This window comes from Scylla paramamosain, chromosome 8, assembly GCF_035594125.1.
Source record: "Scylla paramamosain isolate STU-SP2022 chromosome 8, ASM3559412v1, whole genome shotgun sequence".
In the NCBI taxonomy this organism is placed as follows: domain Eukaryota; kingdom Metazoa; phylum Arthropoda; class Malacostraca; order Decapoda; family Portunidae; genus Scylla; species Scylla paramamosain.
In genome coordinates, this window is record NC_087158.1 from 22,734,540 (window position 1) to 22,756,248 (window position 21,709).

At 41.9% G+C, this 21,709-nt stretch overlaps 2 protein-coding genes across 5 annotated transcripts; one reads left to right on the forward strand and one right to left on the reverse strand.

Annotated features, from left to right (window-relative positions):
* Window positions 1-346: 346 nt before the first annotated feature.
* LOC135102980 (dolichyl-diphosphooligosaccharide--protein glycosyltransferase 48 kDa subunit-like) lies at window positions 347-7,462 on the reverse strand. 2 transcript variants are annotated; one of them, XM_064008762.1, is made up of 10 exons: window positions 7,315-7,462; window positions 6,315-6,427; window positions 6,057-6,193; window positions 5,525-5,689; window positions 4,630-4,834; window positions 2,884-3,002; window positions 2,293-2,448; window positions 1,778-1,927; window positions 1,349-1,429; window positions 347-816 (listed from the first exon to the last, which is right to left on the reverse strand). In XM_064008762.1, the coding sequence occupies exons 1-10, from the start codon at window positions 7,359-7,361 to the stop codon at window positions 658-660; spliced, it is 1,332 nt and encodes a 443-aa protein (XP_063864832.1). In that variant the 5' UTR covers window positions 7,362-7,462; the 3' UTR covers window positions 347-657. The 2 variants fall into 2 exon arrangements, with proteins under 2 accessions (XP_063864832.1, XP_063864833.1); XM_064008763.1 differs by lacking the exon at window positions 7,315-7,462 and adding an exon at window positions 7,196-7,236.
* A 3,551-nt stretch (window positions 7,463-11,013) lies between these two features.
* On the forward strand, window positions 11,014-20,266 carry LOC135102984 (uncharacterized). Of its 3 annotated transcripts, none has more exons than XM_064008771.1 (11): window positions 11,014-11,161; window positions 13,313-13,504; window positions 14,080-14,214; window positions 14,736-14,893; window positions 15,233-15,369; window positions 15,560-15,721; window positions 15,905-16,093; window positions 16,245-16,367; window positions 16,980-17,088; window positions 17,232-17,389; window positions 19,452-20,266. In XM_064008771.1, exons 2-11 carry the CDS (start codon window positions 13,317-13,319, stop codon window positions 19,506-19,508), a joined length of 1,416 nt encoding a protein of 471 aa, XP_063864841.1. In that variant the 5' UTR covers window positions 11,014-11,161; window positions 13,313-13,316; the 3' UTR covers window positions 19,509-20,266. The 3 variants fall into 3 exon arrangements, with proteins under 3 accessions (XP_063864841.1, XP_063864839.1, XP_063864840.1); XM_064008769.1 differs by lacking the exon at window positions 11,014-11,161 and adding an exon at window positions 11,179-11,313; XM_064008770.1 differs by lacking the exon at window positions 11,014-11,161 and adding an exon at window positions 11,179-11,313 and having other exon boundaries at window positions 17,235-17,389.
* The last annotated feature ends 1,443 nt before the right edge of the window (window positions 20,267-21,709 follow it).

Sequence of the window (21,709 nt, forward strand, 5' to 3'; positions counted from 1 at the left end):
CTACAGTCAGTCTTGCTTTGGCTCATGTTTGCATGTTCTGCTGCATGACCCTATCCCATCACACAAATAACTCTGAGTCCCTCCTAGAACTGTGTGTGTCACCATCCAGCTGTAGAAATCCAAATGCTTTCCAAGATGTAAATCAATGCTGATCCACATCAATAGTAGGAAAATATGAAAAAGAGACAAGGATAACAAGACCCCAGCCCAGTATCAACCCTTGATAAAATAACAATTATAAAAAAGAATACAAAATCTAACATGTAGTCCAGTACAGGAAAGCAGTCCCAATGTCTGGTAGAAACAAACCATCATTATTTCTATTCTGAATAAATGATCTACAAAGTATTAAGAAAAATTTATTCAAAAAAAGCCACTCTTTTTTTTTACAGTGATGCCTCTTTGAGGTTTTATTTAAAGGAGTTGAGCTGGAAAATCTTGGAGAAAAAGGAATTAGAAACATTAGAAGCTTCCTTTGAGTCAACATTACAATAACAATATCTAAATTCTATAGTCAGGTTTTAACCTCTCAACAAATCCAAACCCTTCATGTGCTCACTGACTGATAAACACCAAAATTACTACAAGTTTACTCTACAGGAATGAAGAAGACCAAACTTTACATCCACCCTGAAAATCTAGAGGAAACAGAATTAATCAATCAGCCTTGGTCTTGGATGGTGATTCTTTGTGATGGAGGAACACAAGGGAGAAGAGGAACACGCCCACCATCATTGAGAAGGCGCTGGCATAGTAAGGGTAGGCACACTCGATGAATCTCTCATACTGTAGGTGGGTGAAGGGGCGCACAGATACCTGTACAAAAAAAAATGTGTATCAGAGTTTACAGAAGACATTAAAGAAAAATTCATAATGTGTTCATAATCCATTGCACAACTAACTTGTACTGTTCTAGATAGCACTTTCCACACCTTGCACAGACACCTATACAGAAAAGTTTACATTAGAAATGCAGAGAGTAATTCATCATGTTTTCATAATCCACTGCACACCCAACTTGTACTGTTCTAGATTCCATTTTCCACAGCAAGACATTTTCAACATCTATTTGTATAAATGACAGGGGATCTTCATCAGGGTCCCATATGTCTTTCCTTAATGACAAAAAGAAAAAAAAGCAGGTCTGTGGTTCCTTTACTTCATTCTTTTTAGTTATCTTTAACAAAATGCAAAGAAGACATCCAGAATTATTGCCGCACAGGTAATATATATCATACTGTGGTGGATATTTGCATTTACAGTGGCAATATAACATACAGTGAAAAGAACTATGTTGTGTCAATATCATAAAACTTCACAATTAGATGCATGTAGCACCACAACCTACTTGGGTTGAGCTGTAGAGCCTGGTGAAGCCAACCCTATTGTACTCCACCTTGAACTGGTAAACTCCATACACATCAGGCACCTGCACACAAGGGGGAAACACTCATGTCAGTTTGTCTGGGATACAGGGAAATCAATGATATTTTTCATCACATTACATCATTTCAGAGAGAGAGAGAGAGAGAGAGAGAGAGAGAGAGAGAGAGAGAGAGAGAGAGAGAGAGAGAGAGAGAGAGAGAGAGAGAGAGAGAGAGAGAGAGAGAGAGAGAGAGAGAGAGAGAGAGAGAGAGAGAGAGAGAGAGAGAGAGAGAGAGAGAGAGAGAGAGAGAGAGAGAGAGAGAGAGAGAGAAACTGCATTTTGGAGGCAGAACACTTAAGATCTTTGGACAAATAGTTGCTCAGCTCCTTCCTTCTTAGTGGGCAACATTACCTTGAACTTGACGGAGAACAGGCCATTGGAGCTTGGTGTCATGGTCAGCCGCACAAATGGGTCAATGCGCACAAACTCCATCTGCATGTCATTGGCAACATATGGCTTCCAGGTGCCCTCCACTAGCCTCTCCACTTTTATCTTGTATTCCTGTGGGATGAATCATGATGTAATGTCAATCCTATCACTTTTTTCCAAAACAAATCTCTCCTGACAATTTGTCTATGCTTATATGCTTGAATATTCAATATTCAAACTGATCCACTTGCATTATTTGTCTATTATGTCCCACAATCTGCCATCCTGTTTCTAGCACTCAAGTGTTTACTCCTTACAGATCTGGAAAAATCAATTACTTCACACTTTTAATCCCTCAAACCATAATTCTGTGTTCACTTTTCCAAAGGGCCCTTCAACATATGCTATCATCATTAATAAACACCCTTTACATGCAACTTCATTCTCCAAACAAGGGCATAAAATAGAATGAATCTCCTTCTACATCTAGTGCTTACCACATCGTCCTTGATGGTGTAGGCAACAGGTGGTTCAGACTGGTCCTGCAGATGATGGTCAATGGACACAACTCTCAGCACACCCTCTTCCATGAACACCCAGCGACTTAGGGCCTCCACCACTCGTCCATTGCCTGAACGTTCATATGAAGCTCCCTTGGGTGAGAAGAGGCTGAGTGCAATCAACAAGGCAAAGCAAGGCCTGGCATACGGTGAATGAATCATTCAAGATTTCAAATTAGATTTGGGAATGCACCAAACAGAACACTGATTCCAAAATGTGATAGAGATATATCTACATCAAGTCTGAGACATTACACAAGACTTAACAAAAAACAGCACAATAAGAATAACTTCAATGTTTATTATGCTATTAATATATATTATTCAAATAATTGCCGTGGCATTTCAAGATAAATAAGCAAAATAAAATACTGTATGTAACATATTTACTAAGACAAAGGAAAATAAATGTTAAAAGCATCTCATCCAAATACATCCCACAAATAGAATTCAATGATGAGACTTTGCTTGCATTTTTCCCTAATCCATCGTGCCTAATGAGAGCAAGCTTAGTGCAACCCAACTTACCTGAGGTGTCTGCACTGAAGCCATGATGAAGGCATCTGAGAAGAATTCAAGGGAGCCAGACACCACCACCCTGGCATTGTTGCGTGCCTGCAGTGCTGCCACCAGCAGCATGTTCTGGCCTGCATGACCAAAATGACATGTCAGAAAGTATGGAGATTTGGTACCACCACATGTGGCACTGAGCCCAGGTTATAAGATGTTTACCTTATAGGTATAGCAGACCATAAGCACTAAGTACCTAACAGTACACAGGCCTGAGACTTATTAAGATTGCTGAGTTGTCCACACAGGTGTAGAGTAGGCTGTAGAGTGGAGTGGCTGGTTGCTGTGCTAGCATGAAACTGAGGAATCCTTGAGTGTAACTTTGTAACTGACTGGCTGTGTTTGGTAGGCACCTAGAAATACTTGGGTCTAGGGGTTCAGATCCAACTTGATCTTGGACCATTGGTACTGTATTTGATGGCTCATAAGATGCACCCAGTTTTGGCAGACATTGAAATGAAAAAAAAGGATAAATGAGCAGATTTAAGCTCTCAATATGAAGTGAAGGATTTCACCTGATATTTGAAGACTCACATGCATTTAGATCATTATTAGATCCCAATATTTTGCATTTAAAAACTTTAATATTTGTTAGCAGCCTACATATCAATCCTGTTGTGAGATGTAAACATGTAGCTGGCATATGGTGTTGGCAGTGACTGAGAGAGACTACAGGGGTAATAAAGTTTGTTCATAAGAATGTTAAAAAATAAATGCAATTTCAATTGTATGAAAGTGTGTCTTACCTCAAGGAGTAATGGCATCACACTGTAAAGAATGCAGTGAAGCTTGCCTGTGTCACTGGGTTCGGCGCATAACCGATCAAGTGTTTGTTTTGGTACATGCATTGTGTGGTGCATGGTCACTTAGGCAAATTCTTCCTGACTGGTGTCATTCTATGTGAATTATCAGTAAGTATGACCTATTATATATTGCTACCTTAAAAGAAAGAGTTGTTTTGTGGTGTAGTACCAATCATCACTTTGTTAACATGTGCGAAGATGTCTGGGGTTTGATTTTAAAGCCTCGCTTGTCATAGACTTACCACCAACCATTGCCTCAATGCTGAACCTTGGCCTCATAGGACGCAGACTCATTTCCTGAGACTTTTGTTTGGAGAAAAGGTGTGTCTTACGAGACATCAAATACGGTAATTTAATTAACCCACTCTTTCAGGGTGGGTTCTCAGATCTGAATAGATAGTAAACACTAATCACCATTTTATCATTATTTTGTTGGAGTATATGTTAATTCCAATAGAAGGCAATACTAATGAATGACACTAGTAACAGTAAAATAATTAGGTAACTACATTATAGAAAAAATATATGATTATAATCAATGATGTGCATCCAAATAATATTAAAGAATCACACAAAATACATAATTTATACAACCAATGGCATGTGAGAGTGGTATGAAAATTAATAAGCTGGAAGAAGATGCATGCTTCATACCTCCAGATGAATGAGATTAATGTTAATAATAGTCTACAAGAGAATACATGTTTGAGGCCTGAATGAGAGAAGAACTGATATTAATGGATATGCAAATGCCGAATTTTTTTTTGAGATCCATAGTATATCCCATACAACAAACTGATACAAAATGTAAAACAAGGAATCTTTGAAAAAAAAAAGAACAAAATACAATTAAAAATATTACAACTCATGAATCAGACTATAAAAGGACAGCAACCCTGACCTGTGGCATGAGGATAGTCAGTAATCGCCTGTGTGGGGCTGTAGCAATAGGCTGTGGAGGGAGCCCGCAAGACTGGCAGCACCAGAGGGTTGTCAGCATCAGTGATGAGCCCTGTGCCACGGTACAGAAGGGGGATGGCGTCTCTTGCACCCACCATCACCTCAGAGTCAATGAGGCCAGAGCTTGGAGCAGCGATGAGGGTATGCTAATGGGAGGGTAAAAGTGGAATAAGTGGAAAGCAGTGAAAAGACATTCACAGGTACCTGTAATAAATCCTGTGGCAGCTAGGGAACTGTGCTGAGGTAAAGGACAAATAATACTAAAACTAAAACAGAAAGCAATCATACAAAAAGTTTGGAGCTCCTTGAATGAACCTTATAAAGTCCTACCTCATGCCACCAATGGCAGTGAAAAATAATTTCCCTACAGCACATATTCTTTGCAATCATAGTGTTGCACAGTATTGGCATTTATATATTTGTACGAGTACTAAGTGGCAATGACCAACAATTACCAATTATGAAAATTCTTATACACAGTGCTGACAAAGAGAAAAACTATGTATTTTAAAAGGTGAACACAAGACAAGATGGCAAGGACCATCAGTAAGTATACACTTGCAGCTTCAGATCATTATGGGCTGCACTGCCACTCTGGTGTCTGTCATTACAATGAGACTGTTTTATAGTGATGCACAATAAAACTATCACTAACGTAGGGTTCCAACAATGCATCGCCCTATGTCCTATCAATCTCACAAGTTGAAGTCACTCTCATACTTGTTCAAGATACACAAGCAAAAGCAGCCTCTGCCTATGATCTTCTGCCGAAGATAAAGAGTATTTTCCCAAAGCATCAAGGTACAGGTGGCCTTGCGTGGCTGTCTTGCCCTCACCTGTCCATCGTCATTGGCATCATAGTGGAGGTGGTCAATGACAGCTGCTCCTTCCTCGTCCATCTCCACCCCAACCTCAGTCACCAGCTCACGGATCAGGTCAGCTGCCTCCCTGGACCCAGCCACCAGCACATTTCCGCCGCCATCGATGAATTCCACGATTGTCTAAGGATATAAAATTTGTTGTCTGGTATTTATTCTTTTCCTTGAAAACTAGAGGGTCATGATAGTAGAGAGAACACATCTAACAAATAGATATTTCCATTAATAAATCACCTTACTTTAAACAATACATACAGAATGAAAGAAAAGTTTAACATTACAAATGATTAATAATCTTTTTTATAATATTGGGTTGATGTTATAGAGTGAGGAATAGTCCCAGAAATGTATAACCTGATTCATATTGCATGCAAAAACATAAATTACATCTAACATACATCTTTGCCTCCTTTGGCATTACTTTTCTGTTCTGCCCCCACTACTGTACAAGAGAATACCATAAATCTGCACACTCAAGTAATGGCCATACCTCCACACTGAGGGCACCTCCAAACTCTTCCACACCTGGTGCAAAGATCACCAGGTTCTGATAGAGGTATTCCCCATAGCGGCTCAGCTGCAGGGAAGGGTCATCAGCCACCTTTACAGTCAACTCATGGCCACGTTCTGGCAAGATATATGTATGTGTATAGAAAATAATCATCGAAAAATTTATAAAGAAAAGTCATCTTTAAAAGAAAAGGATAAGAAATAAATTATCTTCAATTATATATGGAATATCACTCACCCTGAAGTGATTTGAGGAAGATGGAATGTGTCTCTCGTGTGGCTAACGTGTCTACAAGGACCAGTGTGTTAGTGGCTGCTGCTGCAGCAACACACACTGCCAACAAACATAACCTGCAATTATGACAAAAGAAAAATTGTTAGTTAATAAATGGATATGGAGGAGTTTATGACATAAGGATCCATGGTGAACAGGTCTCTGGATCTACGTGGATAAATCATAACTCTTCAGGGATTTATAGTTTCCCAGACTAGAATTCTCTTCCTATTTGTGAGCCTGAATCTAATTCTGTTGATGGTTTGAAACATGGTTGTCCAACTTCTTGGGCAATCATCAGTTTGATTACTGCTACTAACCAACAAATACGATTGTTGTCTTGGTCTTATACCATTATCCAGCCAGTAACATAATTATGTACATGTTTTGGTATCCACTTGATAGTGGGTGGTGTGCTAGCCTTGAAGGGGTTACCTCTTGGGAGCCCAACCAGGTAAGACAGCCTCTCCCAATGATTCCACATCAAAAAGACAGGTATTGTATGAACAGAAAACCTCGTAATTTTCACTTCTTTCGCATATATATATGTTAACATTTCTGAACAAACATTGCCTTATATGGCAAGAAAATTAAGGATATTTTTCTCGTGCCTAAAAAAAAAAAAATTTATCATGCATGCTAGCATCACACACACACACACACACACACACACACACACACACACACACACTATGACGGACACACTAACACCCACAACCTCTCCTAATGATTCATGCTACTTTATTAACTTCTATCTAACCTAACAATAATAAAATGTGTTTTGGATGTTGGCATCACAAACGTCACCGCCACATCTCATTCCCGTCACACAAACCACGACTCACATATTGACATCCACACCCTGAAACATTGACGTGTGCATTCATGTTCCCCACTTCCCTATGTTGGTGAAAACTAGCAATTCATAAAAGGCTAATAATTTAAGCTATTCTCTGATATTCACCTGAGCATCACGCCGGTCACCTTACTGCCAAGAGGTCCTAACTCCATATCAAGTACTGGATAGAGATTATGCAGAACAAGTACCGTTATGGTTACCAGTCACAAAATTCTCTCAAAACAGGTCTAGGTACCTTAAACATGACTAAATGATATATAGAGAGTTATTTATTTCATAGAAAATCTATTAATTTATCCATAGCATAACCCTGCAGTGTGTAGCTGGTGTCGGCTGCCCATTGGTTCTCCCTGCAGCCTGTCACACAGCAGGTCGCTCATTGGCTGAGGAATGGCGCCTGTACTTCGGTGTTTTAAAATTAATGGATCTCATAGTCAGTCGGACAAAATGTGGTAGTTTCATGTGTTTTTATTCATTTATACTGGACACACACACACACACACACACACCTTAGGGTTAGCATTGTACATTGCAAAAATGGTGGAAAAAGCTAGATCCAATGACACACACACACACACACACACCCAGAGAGAGAGAGAGAGAGAGAGAGAGAGTCATTAAGGTAGGTTCACACTGGCTGCGATGGTATGCTAGATATGAGATACGCACGATGCAAAACCACGTGACTTCCAATCGCTAGTGTTTTTTTTAATCAGTGTTCACACAGGATGCGAAGCGCAGTGTGCGATTGTCGTTCACGTGGCTTTTTTTTTTTTTTTTTTTTTTTCTGAACTGTTGAAGTATTGTAAAGGGGGTTTACACGAGGCTGTTTTCCACCCGGCTGCTTACAGCCACTCGGAGCAGCCGGCAGGTTTCACCCAAAGCAATCGCACGGTGGAGAGCAGCGGCTAAAAATCAACAATCAAGCTTCTCCTCCGAGCTGGTTGCAATAATTGCGAATTTACTGTGCTTGAAGAAAAATAAAAAGAAGACATGATTGTGGACTCGTTCCTGGTCTACATAGCCTTGCAGGCTGTGGTGCTCATGATGCCTTCTGATAGACACATGCTGGGCCGTTGGCTTCTTCAGTGACGATATAAACAAACCAATTCCGTGTCTATTTTCCATTTTTTTTCAAATAAATATATTTAAATATTTTAATTATTTATTGTATATAATGGTACTGTCAATGGTTATTACTAAAACACTTTCCAACTATATTCCTCCAATTTTCAATTTTTATATTGATAGTTGTTCTCAATTGACCCTAGAAAATTGCCGGGATGGCAGCCGATCAGATAAACAGGGCGGTTTCCCGGCTGCTCCGGTAATTCAGCAAATCTCGGCTGCACAATCCCCGGTGCAAGCAGCCGCGAATTGCCCCGTGTAAACCCCCCTTAACTCTTTTGTCTGCCGTGGTACCGCCACCCATGACTGACTGGCGGCGCCGCCTAAGGAGACGTTTGGCGCTTCAAAATGCTGCCACCTGAAATATCTGTAGGTTGGCGCCACTCACAAGTATGTGAATATATACATGAGGAAAGTTTCATTTTGTGTGACGTGGGGCGGCGTGATTCCGCAAGCTCCACTATATCTACCTACACCCATTTACTTACATACTGTAGCAGCCCCTTCGCTTGCCACTTCTTTCTATCTCGTTCCCTACCCCCCACCGCCCTCATCAGCCATGCCCTGACCACTGCTGTCCAATACTTCGATTCCATCGTAATGCTCGACCGCCAACAGCAACATGAACCACTCCCGCCACGTCACCCGGTTAGCTGAGCCAGTGACTCCAGCCTAGGATCAACTCAGATCCTTTCTGGCACCAGCATATCTAAGCATTATTATTATTTTTTTTTGTTTTCCTCTTTTTTTTTGTTTTCCTCTTTTTTTTTTTGTCCTTAATAATGATTGATATTGTTTCGTAGCTTATGTATGCTACATAGGTTAGGACAGGTGATTTCTTTCATGCTGTGTTTATTTAAAGTTGTGTTTTGTTTCGAATGTGTATTTTCAATTCACGGTTGAAGATATTATCATATTAAACCTTTAAAATATTTCCCATTTTGATCTACTGCCTTCCAAGCTTGTCTGTTTTTTTTTTTTTTTCTTATTTCCCATTTTGTTACGAGCTCGTGGGGCCCCCTGGGTAGACACTTCTTAATTGTATCTCCTAGACGGTCAGGAATACGAACAGGGTGTTGCACTAATTACTCTTGATCGTGAGGATAGCAAAATTAAAGGCTAGTTTAACAGATTGGTTAGTGAAGGGAGAGGAAAGACAAAGCTGGCGGTGAATATTGAAGTCTCAGATAGACGCAACATCCAGCTTTGAACTGAAAATGATGGTAGAGAAAGTAGGAGGTAACTGAGTCTTTAGCTTCCTTGGAGGGAAAAAAGAAGGGGTTACTGTCAATTACATAGAGAGGCGTAGGTTAAGAGCGGACCTAATATAGGTTTTTAAGTGGTATAGGAGATATATCAAGGTGACATAAGCAAAATTCTCAGGATCAGTAATCAGGACAGAACAAGAAAATAATAATGGGTTCAAACTTAAAAATAAAAAAAAGTTAGGTTAAAGAAAGAGATAGGAAGGAATAGGTTTTCGAATGGACTGGTAGACGAATGGAATGGGCTGGGTAATCAGGTTGTTAGTGCGGAATCATTAGGGAGCTTTAAAAGAAAATTAGGCGGATTTATGGATGAGGATGATAGATGGAAATAGGTTAGTGTGTTGCATACAGGGACTGCCACATGTAGGCCTGATGGCTTCTTGCAGCTTCCCTTAGTTTCTTATATTCATATGTTTTTAATTGCCTCAGACACCTGTGTTTCGGTGAGCAAAGGATGAGGTTCATTAGAGGAGAGGGAATGCTCCACAGATTGAAAATTAGATCTAAGCCCACGAATGTTGCATAAGTTAATGAAGAAAAAGTTGAGGGGATGTCAAGATACGTAGGATCGATACCAGAAAAGCAGTCCAACACTGGAGCATTTGTGGTATCTTTCCTTGACAGACTCCGAGTCTATTTTGAAAGTTTTGAATTTAGAGAAGTGTACGTGTGTCAGGTGCATGTAGAGTTGTGTGAAGGAAGAGAGTTAGTGGCTTTAGAGGACAAGATGTGACAGCTCCTTTGTGTTGCGCGACACAAAAGGAAAGTGTTCAGGGAGGTCAACCCTCTACCAACGTTACCGAGGGCTTCACTCAGAGTGGGTCATTGCAGCCACCACCTTTATTAAGGCTCCTTGGTGTGTACCAGATGGGGCAGGTCAAACACACAACATACAAACACACACATGCACGCACGCGCGTTTTTTTTTTTTTTTCCTTCCCATGCGAGCATTTATTTTTCCACACACCTGGCACATACATTTACAAGTAGAAACACAAAATGTAAACCCATTTTTTCATTATATATTTAACACGTATATAACAATTATTTACGACCAAGTTTTTTTTTTAAATTTAGACTAGAGGCCCAGTACTTTTATCTATATATTTTCAGTCTTAAAACTAGAGAAAAACATAAAATATTCATGCATATTTTTGTAACTAATCGTTCTAGGCAATGGAAACACATGAATTTCTCAAAAGCTCCTGGAAGGATGCATTAACTTAGAAAAGACTGAAGAACACGGATCGAATATACTTGATATTGTATCATCATTTATCTACAGTTGTTGTCAAGAGTGGTACGTGGAGGAGGAGGTCTGCGGGTTGCGTGAGATCAATATGAAATGACCTTTTGAAACCCATCTTTCGGTCGCCTCAAAGGGCAATGCCTATACTCGCGTCATTTATGCAAGACGCTGGAAATCTCGTACCTCTCATAGCCGTTTGGTGATCTGATTCCACCGACACGCACAGCTTTATCTCCGCGTGTAAAGACAAGCGGTCCGGGAGTCTGAAAGGCGAAAAGAAATCTCAGCGTGAGACTGTTCATATCAGGTAAGCTGTGCCCGGCGAGAGTGACTGGTTGCCGCGCCGCCTTGATCAATGGTGCCGTACATTTGTGAGTGCGAGAGCGAGCCAGTCAGTTTATCCCTTCACGCCGAACCGTTGGTACACCTCTACGCTCAGCAAGGTTTCAGCTTGTCATTGTGAGTTGCAAATGTGTCTTGGGAAGCACACACACACACACACACACACACACACACACACACACACACACACACACACACACACACACAAGTCTCCATATGACGGGGCAAACACGAGTCAATACATTCCATAACTAATTCAAGCCTTCTAACATTCTACTGAATACCACACTGAGTTGCAAGGAATACTGTAGATTAATTTCTCCTTGAACCATTAAGAAGCCAACGTGAATGGTAGTGCCTCTTCGTGTGTCAATAAAATAATACTGTATCCTGAAGTTCACTCTAAGATGTCGCGCCAGTACAGTGCCACCGGGTCTTTTTCCTCGATAATCAAGTATGGCGGTGAATCATACCTAAGCTACGGAGGCGTCCTGTGCTGCTACCGTGGTCTGAGGTGTGTTGTTGTCCCAGTTGTCCTGCGTTACTGGTTGCGTGTTTCATTCACTTCAAACGTCCTTTCCTACTGCATGCCTGTGCTTCTCAACTCAAGCAGGTTTCTTCAGACTATTTTTTTTTCCAGTCTGCTTTTTCCTTAATTATCAATCTTTTGGGATACTTCACTCTTCACCTTCTGTTCTACGTTTCCGTTACTCTCTCTTCTCTAATCCACACCCTCCTCTACTTGATGTTTTCTTTACTCCATCTTTCCCACTCATCCACGCTTCCATCGCTACTTTTCACTCTTTCATATTCCTCCTCCTTGATACTCAAATCCTTTATTCCCACACACATTCACGGAGTACTATAAAGGTCAAAAAATGTGCAGGAGGTAATCAAGAGAAGAAATCAAGGTTCTACAATCGATCTTCAAGCTCGTGCCGCTCACACGTTACGTATGAGTCATACTTACGCAGTCACCGAAATTGCTATGTATTTGAATAACTTAGAGTGAGGAAGGTAACTAACTGTGTTAGTTTACACATAGCCTTGGCGCGGATAACCACGATGTAGGAAACTGACTATAATCTTACAATATTTCCTTCATCATCCATGTTTTCAAAGAATTAATACCTAACATCTTGAAATTAAATTAATTAGGATCTCGTTGTGTTACCCTTCTTCTTCATGACTTCCTGAAGTCTGCGTGGTATACGGTCAGCATGACTTTGAACTTCAGGCCCCATGCAGGAATGGCGGTTGGTGAATCATGGTAAGGTTGTATGAACGTGGACACATCCATTCCCGTGTACGGAAAGGACTACGTTGCTGATGAAGATCACAAGGCCTGGGCCAGATGTTAAAAAATCTAAAAAGTCCTTGCAAATGCTAAAGATCCCTTAAATCGTCTAAGGGCGATGCTTAAAGTACAAAGGTCCCTTACGATCAGCAACAAAGGTCCCCTTAATTCAAGTTGCTTTGGCACCAACTTTAAGCTTTCTTTGATGAACTCTACTTATTAATATATGCCTTTTATCATTATGATTTATTTTTGTATTCTATCTTAAAATAAATTTTAAGGTGGCAAACGTGTTTTCAGACATGAGGCTACGAAAAATATGTCAGTATCTCCATAATAAGTGGATAAGTATAAGTAAGCATAAGTGGGGACGAGTGGTTGGTCTGGCAGGATGGAATGATACCCGGTGGCTTCGTTATTTATTACACACGCACAACGAAAGCAGCTGTGCCAAAAATTACATTAACACTTGGTCGACCACCTGGCAGGCCCCGTGTTTTTGCAACTGCAGCACGGGTTAATTGCCCCAAGATTATATTCGTACCGTTTTTTAAAGCGTATTTAAGTGTGCACCAGTCGTCCCACACAAGCTCTTTACCAGGAAACAAGGAGCGACATTAACCTCTCTATGACGATCTAGATAGAAGTGGTGAAACATTAAGGGAATGAATAAGCTAATTCTTTGTCCTCACTTACGTGTTCAGTCTGATTTTCAAACGGGGAGATGGGGTTAATTGACTTCGTATTCCTATGAAAACCTAAACTCATTTGTAAGATAAACGTTATTTATATGTGTAATCACTTGGTTCCTCTCCCCAGCACCATGACCACAGCGGACAACAAACTAATGCAGCAGCGGAAGGACTTTTGGTCTAAGCAGGAGGCGACAATTGTAGGCATGATCCAGACGGAGGGATACGAAAACATGGCTTCCGACGACGCTGACGAAATAATGGCCTACCTGCCGGACCTGAAAGGAAAGAGGGTGATCGACCTCGCTGCGGGCATCGGGTAAGTATCGCTTTATGGTCTCATTTGGGCTATTTTCAAAGACCGCAGAGGGATTCTTGAAGATTTTCATGGGTACTTTCCCACTGATGATGCACATACAGGGTGAAACACGAGTTTCTGCAGATACCGCCTCAGCGCGATTCCCACCATGGTCCGAGCCATTAACAGTTAGTTCCTCTCTAGATTAACCTTAGGTTTGATGTTAATCCTCTTCCCATACCATTCTGTTTGCCGCTATATTCTCTTCCTGTAAATTTTGTTGCGTGACTTTCTAACTCCCAAGACTCGTCGTCAGCTTGTAACGATTGATTTCCAAAGTTACTGCGAGTCGTTGCCTATTATTCATTGACCCGAAAGGAGACACGCACAACAGCCGACAAAGGAAAAAAAAAAATAATAAATAAGTAAATAAATAAAAAATAAAATAAAATAAAATAAAAAATCCAAGACGAAAAAATAAATAAATAAAAATAAAAAATAAGGTTCGTCACTATAAACAAAAGGCTCGGGAACCACTGCGGGGCCAAGCACCACTCAGTACCAAAGACAATACTTGACCTCATTGTTCCCTGCAGGCGGTTCACGGGTCGTCTGGCGAAGGAGGCGGCGCAGGTGACGGCGGTAGACGTTGCCGAATCGTTCATCAAGGAAAACCGCTCCAAGAACCAGCACCTCCGTCACGTCTCCTACATCTGTAACGACGTGGTCAAGTAAGGCAGGGGGTTCGCGGGTGGGAAAGTAAGATCTCCCATCTGTCCTGAGAGGAAAATTATTAGTTACTCGTACATATATATTTCAATACCCATTTAAAAAATTTGGCTTTTTATGTTGAATCTTCATTTTTTCTCTCTGCTTTACATGAAGCTATAAGCTAAATACGTATATAAATATTTTAATTTGATTTGAGGAAGACAACGTTTGGCTGCTACAACCCGGATAATATAGCTGAAGCTGTACTGTGATGTGTCGAGTACTTATAAAGCTTTAACATATACCAGTAAAAAAGTTAGAGAAAAATTGTGATAAATATTACAAGTTTTGGTATACAATGCCCGGATGATAATGATTACGACTATGTTAACATAAAGCAATTTTGTTGTAAGAACAGTAGGTGCATTCCTGGAATTATTTTCCATGGGATGAGGTGTTAATGCAGGTTAACTAGAGATCAGGAAGTGTTACTGGAGGTTCAGTGGAAGTCAGATGATGGTGACGGGATTCTTCTTCCCAGTCTGGATCTGCCGGATGGGAGCCTGGATGTGGTGTTTAGCAGCTGGCTTCTCAAGTACCTGAACGAGGCCGAGCTGGACCGTTTTCTTCCTAAAGTCCTCAAGTGGCTCAGTCCAGGCGGCTACTTCTTCTTCCGCGAGTCTTGCTACCGCAGCGTGGGTGAGTCAGCGGCTGCATCTGACTCGCCCCAGCTGTGATCCGTGCAGTATTAACCATTTTTTGGATGAGAAGTTGCAGGATGACTTTATAATGAGTTATTCTCAGATTACTAAGCAAAATTTCTGAGGGGAAGATGTGACATATAGATCTTTTAAGCACCAATATCATGTACTACCACGGCACAAACTAGCCTGTCAGACCGCTGCCACCAAATGTTGTAGTGCTGAAAGAATGAGTTGCAGTGCACCCAACCTTTATAGTGTAGAGAGGATCAAAGTCACGTTGTCACCAAGTGTTGTAGTGTTGAAGGATGAGAGTAACATCCGCACTGCCCCGCAGGAACGATACATTCAGACGAGAACCCGTCCATCTTCCGGCGGCCTGAGGATTACGTGAGCCATGTGCTGAAGGCCCGCGACGCTGAGCGTTCCGCCTTCACCCTCCTGCGCTGCAAGAACATCCTCGCTTACATAAACGTAGACTTGCCTCTGTACTCATAGACTACCCATGGTGCCAATACGAAAGGGTTACAATAGTGCCTTGGTAGATGACGTGTGGACTGATAATGAACATCTTGACAAAATAATCGTACAAAATTTGTCTCAGAGAAGAAAAGAAAAATTAAGTTCTGACGTGTAGAGAGCTTGATGTGTCGCCTTGTTGCAGTATAAGAACGCGGCCAATCAGGTGTGCTTCTTGGCCAAGAAGGTGAGCGAGGGAGAGGTGGAGTGCCTGCCGGAGCCTCGCCAGCACATCGTGTGCCCACTGGGCGCCTCGCTGCCTGACGATGGTACCAGGGACGCCCTGGGCGGAGAGTCTTCGACGAAAGTATGACAAGTATACTGTTTTCATTTACAGATAAGGGGAGTGTCTGGATCTGAGACGAGAATAACTGCTGTGCTGACACAGTATACCGTTTAACATTTCCCGCTTAATTTCTTCATTTCATCAACTTTCTTTAATACATAATTATTTCTCCTGAACATTTCTCCGCCCCTGTGTCACGTGCAGGCGTTCTGCGCCCGGCTTGGGCTGCGGGCGGGGCGACGGGTGCTGGTGGTGGGCTGCGGGGAGGGCGAGTCGGCAGAGTTTCTGGTGAGCCACTATCAGGTGACGGCACATGGCGTTGACCGCTGCCACTCCAGGGTGATGGCGGCCATCGGGCGGCAGATGAAGCTCGATGACAACATCAGACAGAAGGTGAGACAAGGACTAGATACGTGACTGACAAAAATGTGACAGGTGATTCTAGACTTAAAAATAATCAGAGTGTTGAAAATCAGATAATTCATTTTGGCAAAGGAGAAACAGGACAAATATCTAATTTCCTTATATCTTCGTCCTTTGGCAGTTGCATTTCGAAGGCGGGTGTTTGACGCAGTTGGACCGGGACGACGACTCTTACGATGTGATCTACTGCCGCGAGGCACTGCACCTCCTCCCCTGCAAGCAGGAAGTGTTTACCAAGTTCTACGTGAGTGATCCTTTTTTCTCTTCTCAAGTGACCTGAGAAGCGACATGAAGAACAAACAGGGAGTACAGATGCTATGGCAACGGAATGACGAAGACACACACACACACACACACGCACACACATACACACACAAAAAAAAAAAAAAAAAAAAAGTTCATTCCTTGTGAGCTGCAGTTCCTAACTATTGATGATGTGCTTAAGGATAAGAAGATAAGTCTTCGTGAAGCAGCAAATGCAGACTCCCTGGAGCATGGGCAAAGTTTTATAAAGTGTAACTGCTCTTTGTTTTGCAAAAAAGAGCCGCTATAAATATAAATATATTTGCAACAGCCTATGCAAATGCGCTTCAGCTTGTAAAAATAATAGATTGTAACCATTCTAAATGGGCTACACACACACACACACACACACACACACACACACATCTCTCTCTCTCTCTCTCTCTCTCTCTCTCTCTCTCTCTCTCTCTCTCTCTCTCTCTCTCTCTCTCTCGTATATATTATTGATTAATTTTCTAAATGATTTCTGTAGCACTTGGTCATTCTGTTTTTCATGAAAGAAAAGAAAGTTATGCTCCTGACGCGGCTGGACTCCCTCCCTCTCTCTCCACAGAGGTGGCTGCGCAAGGGGGGGATTCTCTTCATCACTGAGTATACCAGCGGCTCCTCCGCCCCGTCCACCGACCAGGCCACCACCTGCACCCACGCTCACACCTTGCCCGGTAGCTCCCGCACCCATATTGTCATATTGTATGAGTTATGGGGGGTGGGGAAGCTCAATACCTATCCTGCTATGTGAAAAGGTCAACATGCACTTGTTCGATGATATTAAAAATGAAACTAATATTCTTGCTGTTCTTCCTAGCAGCATGCCACCTTGAGACGCCTGACGCCTTGGCCATGAAACTGCGGGAGGTGGGCTTCAAGGGCGTGACAACCAAGGACCTCTCACAGGAGCTGACCAAGATTCTGGTGAAGGAGCAGGGCGACTTGGGCGCCAATGGCTCCGATGGGAACTACAAGGTAACGTGACGCAGGCTCGCATCCCTCACACCAGGCTGTGTTGTGTGTTCATTCGACAGGCCAGTGTTGTGTGAGGGTAGCACTATGCACTGCGATGCTGTGTGAATGTTGGGTTGTGTGCACGTGATGATGTGTGCACTATGTGGCGTCACTCAGCGTGTCAGAAGGTAATACTGTGTGAGCTGCACGTTACTGCAACAGCACAATGCACACTGAGGCAGGTGGTATTTGGCATCAGCATCACGCTACGCAGACACATCCACAACGGGTGAGGGCGGTGGCGGGGAACGGTAAGTAGAGATTCACCTCCACTCCCGACATGACCTGTACCCTGAAGCGCACAGAGGCCACGTACGGCACGCCCACTCCTCTCCAGCAAGTTCGTCATCCACGTAAAGATAATGCACATCACACCATTGATTGTGTTTTGCGGATTATGGATGGAAGTGAAATGTCAGCTTACCGTCCCATTGGTGTAACATGAATTATTGGCAAAATGCTGAAGTTTTTTTACAGCTAAAAGAACAGGTGAACATTTAGATGATCATGAATTAATTCCTGATCCCCAACATGGCTTCACAAAAGGTAAATCGTGTCTAAGAAAGTTTTTGTTTTTCTACATGAGGGTATTTGAGACGTCGAACAACAATGTAGTCATGATGTAATATATCTTGGTTTCAGTAAGGCTCTTGACAGAGTTTTCCATCAAAGAGTATTTAACAAAATTTAAGTTTAAACACCTTAAGTTGCGTTCATTGGAAAGGCGTCTCCATTTATTGGAAAGGCGTCAAGCGTATGGTAATATGACAAAAGTATTTACGTAAATAGGTTAAAAGGTTCAACATTCAACTATGATATAAATTAGATTCTCTTAGGAAACAAGTTCGAATACGAGTCAAACAATTTTAGATTAAAAAAGGAGACAAACAAAACTGGTCCACAAATAATTGTGGATGAATGAAACAAACTTAGTAAGAATGTTGTTGATGTACAGACATTAGATAGTTTCCGGAGTAAGTTAGGTAAAGTTGTGAACGAGGATGGCAAATTGTGAGTCTTAAGTGCTCAGGAACTGTCATTATTTCACCAGCTCCCTCTGGGGGATTCTAATTTTCTTACCGCACATGTCTACAACCCCCCGCTCCACCCGGCCCCTGGAGGGTACAACGATGATTTGTTTAGGAGCACCTTTTGGTGTCCATCGTATATGAAAATTGCAATTTCAGTCTCGGAAACACCTTACAGATAACTTTTGACAGCGTATCTCTTTTATTCAATGGCATTTCTTCGTCAGACTCACAGTTTTGCCGTATTTTGCAAATTTCCACTTATTCGCATGTGAGCGAAGATTTCTGCTTCACATCTCGCGCAACTGTCGCCTCATCACTACAGCTCGACCCCGAGCACGCAAAATGCGCGAATTGTATATGCCATAACATACTTCATATAAGGGAGAGCTAGTTTTGGTTGACACCATCAGACTCAGCAGTGACTATAGAATGAAGATGTATTGTAAAAACGTAACAAAACAAAAAGGAAAATGGTATTACTATGAGTTGAACTGTAAAGATATTAAAAAAACGTTTATAACATGTTTTATTTATGCTCGCTATTTTCAACAGTTAATCATTGAATGCTGAAACATATTATTACATTAAGTAGGAAAAACTTTCTTGAACACGATAGTGTGATCAGAATGCAGATAAAGCTCCATATCTTGAAAAAAAAAAAACAGTCATTTATAACAACATGTCACTCGCCGCAACCATCACGGCGGCGTGACACTTGGCGTGGCATGTGCAGGCAGACTCCGTATGGTGCAACTGAAAATTAGAACCCCCCAGCCGCTGGGGGAAGGTCCTTTAAATTAATCCGCAGCTTAAAGCACCTGTTACCTGGTTGTGTAGGTCAGCTGACTTTTAGAAATTTCCCAATTTTCTTATGTTCTTATGATTTTCATAACAACCAGTAACGTCTATTTTGTTGTTTCTGTGGATATTGTTCATATGCGTGGGCGTGGACGTGGGCGTGTTCGTGTGCGTGGATATTGGCGTCATCGCAGCTGGTACTGGCCAAGAAGGGACAGCTCACTTGGACATCCTTCACAGCCACGAAGTAAGAGGTGATGACTGCTGATGCAGCTGACGAGGACGAGCGAGAGGCCAAGAGGCCAAGCCAGGATGATTAGTGTGCGCGCACACGCACACACACACACACACACACACACACACACACACACACACACACACACACACACACACACACACACGTGTTGTCCAGACTTCCGTAGCTCATTAATGTCAGTTTCCTGCACACAATTAGCTGTAAGAGGAACCATGGCAATGTGAGTGTCTCCTGTAGCGTTAGAATGGTCCCCACACGACGCACGGCCCAGGCTGCGTTGCTGCAGAGGTGGAGGGTGATGGTGAGCCGCTGATATTTAAAGGGATTTGTGAAAGTTTATGTCACGGAGGGAAAAAAAAAAAAAATGCATGGGTTAGTGACTGATTTTGTACTCGCGTTAACGTAAAGATACTTGGACAATGACTAACTACTACTACTACTACTACTACTACTACTACTACTACTACTACCACTAATAATAATGATAATAATAATAATAATAATAATAATAATAATAATAATAATAATAATAATAATAATAATAATAATTCTGTTACTTCTACTACTACTACTACTACTACTACTACTACTACTACTACTACTACTACTATTACTACTACTACTATTATGATAAAGAACAGTAGCAAATCTTTATAGACTAAGTATTTAAGCAGCACCTGTGGTAGATGCGTATATTTGCCTTCTATACGTCCTATGTCCACAAAGTAGAAAATAAAGAGTTCATTAAACTGACTAGTAGCATTCAATCCTAACCTTCCTATTGTTCTTACTCCGGATGATACTGCAAGAGGTGGACTAAGCCAAGGTAAAGGGAATATACCTAGGACTAAACCACCGCCTCAGTTTTCCTTGTCTGAAGCTAGTTCGCCTACCTGCATCAACAGCATCTCGCCTTTTACAATGGCCCGTATTCTGACACACTGCTCTCTCACCACTTTTAGGAACCAACGAGAGCAGTAATTTTGCTGATGTCGGGAAAAGACAGAATTTTCACTCTTACTAATACTTATAATTGTAACTATAGTTTGCATTTCTTTTTTACCTTATGTTGAGGCGTGAGGCATTTGACGTATCAGCCATTCTATTGCAAAAGGTGGATAGTGGACACACTCAGCAGATGAGTCTCACCTGAAAGCCGCCGCGTGAATAGGTCCCTTACGTAGAATACAAAACTCAGTACAATGAGAGTTAACGAGTATATGACGACAGGTAACCATGTGAGAGCGACGACACAGCGACAACGGGACAAGCATGAGCTTTGGCCATATCTCAACACGGGAATGCAGGTGAAACATGAAGCAGGCACAAGCCTAGGCGACGACAGCTTCTCAGCCAGAGCAAAATGAGCATCGACCAGTGTGTGGCGGCAGACAAGTATACACCACCTTTGTTTACTGGTGCTTTATTTATCGGCGTCCATCAGGTGAGACAAGCCGCAGTGTGAGGCTTTGTGAGGGTAACGCGTGAGGCGTGAGTGACCAAGTATTCTTTGTTGATACATTACCAGCATGTAAAGGACGCTTGTCTTGGTGAGGACTGCTGCAATGCCCGAAATAAATCATGTTTTGATAATAGTGGAAAAATGTGGATCTATAAGTTGCTGCCGTTGCTATCACTACTACTACTACTACTACTACTACTACTACTACTGTTATCATGAGAGAGAGAGAGAGAGAGAGAGAGAGAGAGAGAGAGAGAGAGAGAGAGAGAGAGAGAGAGAGAGAGAGAGAGAGAGAGAGAGAGAGAGAGAGAGAGAGAGAGAGAGAGAGAGAGAGAGAGAGAGAGAGAGAGAGAGAGAGAGAGAGAGAGATTAGAACGAATTACTATAGTGATGATAATGATGCTGATTATGGTAATGATGATGATGACGACGACGATGATGATGATGATGATGATAATAATAATGAGGAGGAGGAGGAGGAGGAGAAGGAGGAGGAGGAGGAGGACCACGAACACGAAGAAGAAACATCAACAACAACAAGAACGACGACACTACAACCACCATCACCATCATCACCAGCACCACCACCACCAACAACAACATAAAGCACCACCACCACCGTCAGTACGAGAACCAGCAACAGTAAATACACATCGCATTCCCGTAGAGTTTATCCAGAGTTTTTTTTTTTTTTTTTATGTAGGAGGGGCACTGGCCAAGGACAACAAAATTGC